The sequence below is a fragment of the Pyrus communis genome, chromosome 16, assembly GCF_963583255.1.
Source record: "Pyrus communis chromosome 16, drPyrComm1.1, whole genome shotgun sequence".
In the NCBI taxonomy this organism is placed as follows: domain Eukaryota; kingdom Viridiplantae; phylum Streptophyta; class Magnoliopsida; order Rosales; family Rosaceae; genus Pyrus; species Pyrus communis.
The window spans coordinates 16600354-16603701 of NC_084818.1; the positions used below are offsets into that span (position 1 = coordinate 16600354).

The 3348-nt window shown below is 38.6% G+C and overlaps 1 protein-coding gene across 1 annotated transcript; it reads right to left on the minus strand.

Annotated features, from left to right (window-relative positions):
* Nucleotides 1-304: 304 nt before the first annotated feature.
* LOC137721558 (protein SOSEKI 2) lies at nt 305-2409 on the minus strand. The gene is made up of 5 exons (XM_068460654.1): nt 2141-2409; nt 1958-2027; nt 1746-1861; nt 761-1595; nt 305-595 (listed from the first exon to the last, which is right to left on the minus strand). Exons 1-5 carry the CDS (start codon nt 2346-2348, stop codon nt 469-471), a joined length of 1356 nt encoding a protein of 451 aa, XP_068316755.1. The 5' UTR covers nt 2349-2409; the 3' UTR covers nt 305-468.
* Between the last annotated feature and the right edge of the window lie 939 nt (nt 2410-3348).

Below are 3348 nucleotides of genomic sequence, written 5' to 3' on the forward strand. Positions count from 1 at the left end.
ATTCATAACCCAGAAGAATCGCGATCTTAACTTTGCCATACCTGAGGATGAGTATCCAACCCGATCTGTGGCTTGGTGGTGGCACATCTACACAACATTCACAAGAAGGGCAAAAATATCCTCGTCGGCCAACCATTTGGCCGAAAAGGAGAAACAAGTATATCTTCTTTCTAAACTAATTTTTATATAGGAAGAGGATGATATATCCGGTTGCATGCATAATTCTTTTTCTGATTACGTACCGCAACAAACCCATGGACATAAGGAGAGTCGCAGAGGGATCCACACCACCCGTCGTTTTCAAATTAATTGGCAGGAAAGATTTTACCTTTCCCAACAGCTTTTACTTTCCACCCAACAGTTGCCATAATTCTTCATAACTATAGGAAGCCGAAGTAAAAGTAAAACCCCTGACCAGTGCTGGTGATTACATATTTGTTGGGCCATACAAATTATAGGGCTTAACAATTATTTTTTGCTTTGTTTTGATGCAGCAGAAGAATATAGTTTACGAGGAATGCACTTTCCTTTCACCGCTGCTTTCTCTTTCTTCTCTTCTTCTACAGTTTCTGAAACAAACCCAGCCTTGGAGCTCCTAGTCAATACATTAATCAAACACCAAAGTTAGTTAACACATTAAAGGTATCGAGAACGTGCTAATTATATATATATATATATATATATATATATTATGCAAATTCGGGACTACATTATTTAATTAATCACTTGACCGATATGCATGAAAATCGTTGTCACTTACCTTTGTTCGTTGTAGGAATTTGATCTTTTAAGCCCAGGCATAGGTTCAGCCAAAACTCGATCTTGGTCTTTCATGTCGTCCACAATACTCCCACTAAAATACTCTTTCTCCTCTGCCTGTAAATTCCCAAACCTTGGATTCTCAGACATGCATCTAATCATGTCCTCCTCCGCGGCCACCGCCACCTTCACTGCAGCCTTATACACAACCTCTTTCCGAAAGCTCTCGCTGCTCTTCTTCACATGATCTGTCGCTGTTGTGTGTTGCTTCAGACTCACACATGGTGCATTTTTTGCTTTGGCTACTGCTGAGCTCCCGCAAGCTATGAGCTGAAGCAAAACAGAGTTCTTGCTCTGCAGTGCTGAGGACTTGGAATCCGAAACCACAACTGGGTCGCCGTCCTCGAACCATGTGGACAGATTGGTGCGCTGGCTGGGCTGATTTGATGCTATATTATTAACCGATGGGGTTGGAGTTGGAGGAGGAGGCGGTGATGACTCGGGGTGAGTTGACACAGTCGGGCTTTTGCGGGTTTGTGGAGGGTCTTCGAGTTCGTCTGTGGAGACCCCTCTGGAGCAGCGAGAATGGGGGGTGGTGGAGCTGGTGTAGCTTGTTTTCTCATCCTCATAGTCCACCAGTTCTTGTTCTTCTTGTTCGTCCTCAGAGTCTTGGTCTTGACCGTCCTCTTCCCGATACTTGTCTGCTTCTCGATGATGATGATCATGTCCTCTGCTTCGAGTCGGAGCGAGTGGAGATCTCCTTTTGGACCCAAAGTTTGAGTCTTGCTGCTGCATCATCTGTTGGTTGCTTCTCATTTGAAGTTGATCTAATCTTTCTACATACAAGAATTATTAGGGAACTTTTAGTTTGAATACAAGAGTTTGAATACAAGAATTAAGGAACTTTTAGTACATTATCTAAAAGAGTACAATTGTTTTAAATGTTAATAATGTAGGTAGTTAAGCGGAAACAGACGGAGAGGGACCTGCAGAGCAGCCTTCAACTAGCTCTGATCCCTTGAGTACATACTCAGCTCCTTCTGCTGGATAAATTATATCGTTTTCGGCTAAATCGTTCCACACATAACCATTTTTGTAGCTCCTAAAAAGATAAAATACATTAGATTAGCCTCATAAGATAAAAATATAACGAACATACTCCAGGTGGTAGCTACTACTGCAGTTAATTAGTGCACACCTTTTGCAAGACCAAGAGTACAATGCGGGCATGCCTTTGCCTCTAAGAGCAGTCAGCCGATCCATTACATCTACATTTGCATAGTCGCATGGAAATACATTAGCAATAACGAAGGAAAATAAGAGACAATAAACGAAGAAGAGAGATTCGTAGCTGGTAAAGAAATTGATTATTTAATTTAACCTCTCAAACGAAGCGGGTGACTGGCGAAGTGGGTGATTTCCATGTAATGGGGATGCTCGAGATGGCCATTTCTTGAGAGATAGTAGACAACTTGAAGGTTTTTTATGGCTCTTGGCTGCTGCATAACTTTGGCTCCGTCTGTGCTGCTGCTACTGCTGTTTTCTCTCAATTCTCTGGTGGTGGTAGGTCTTCTGAAACGAACATCCATGTTATATCTTCAGATATTCTTCTTCTACTCTGCTGGGAGGTGGCTGGCTCCGTAATTTTAATTTCTCCTCCTTGGTGGTTGAGAAGTTTACGAATCCAACACCAGCCTTTATAACAGGGCAGTAGATCGGGCAGCTCCTAAAAAGTCGTGAAGAAAGTTGAATTTTTACTGTAAAATTAATTAATATTACAAAAAAATAATTTAATTTACTTATAAGTTTATCTAATGTCTTTCCTTCTATTAATTTCAAATTCATTCTCAACATGATGTGTGATAAATTTTCTAATATAACACAAAAACAACATGTACAATGAATGATGTGAATCACATGTAGTCATTGGGTTTCACCCAAGAAATAATATGCTTTGATATCATAAAAAAATTATTATTTCATAATAACCTAAATTGACAATATGAAAATTTTATTTATGAATATATGTAAATTCTCTCTTCCGTCAAATATAAAATTCGTTAGGTACAATTGCAGAATGACACTGACCTACTTTGGATGCTTTAATTTTGACTTTGCGTGTACCCTGATCCCAAAAAGAGACAAAGTAAGGGATCATGAGATGAGATCGCTTTTGCAACCACAATTTGGTGAGCTTTTTGTTTTACCACTGCATTCCATGATCCTTAACCAATATATATCTGTGTGTGTGTGTGTTTATCTTTGGATTAACTATTATTGTTAAAATCTATTAATTTTTTATATGCAAGATCTAACCATTAGTTTTTCGGATTACAAAATAGTATGTATTATGAAGAAAAATTGCAGTATTTCATGAGTGTGTAAGAAAAGTTGTTTTTAGAATATTTGTACATCGAGTGGTTGATTATCTACAACGTAACTTAATATCAAACTTACTATAGATATGTCATGTACATTTAACAGTTGAATCTAAACGTTTTCTTACAAAGGAGAAATACATTTACGTAAAAGTGACTCTTTATTTGACCATGTCGCATAAATTGGACAATATGATATGTTATAAGTTGT

Excerpts from the sequence above, each read along its gene's own strand:
- LOC137721558 (XM_068460654.1), bottom strand. The coding sequence starts at position 2,348 with ATGGATGTTCGTTTCAGAAGACCTACCACCACCAGAGAATTGAGAGAA. Across the intron at positions 1,862-1,957 it reads TACTCTTGGTCTTGCAAAAG|GAGCTACAAAAATGGTTATG; the intron begins GTGTGCACTAAT and ends TTATCTTTTTAG. Across the intron at positions 596-760 it reads AATTCCTACAACGAACAAAG|GAGCTCCAAGGCTGGGTTTG; the intron begins GTAAGTGACAAC and ends TGTATTGACTAG.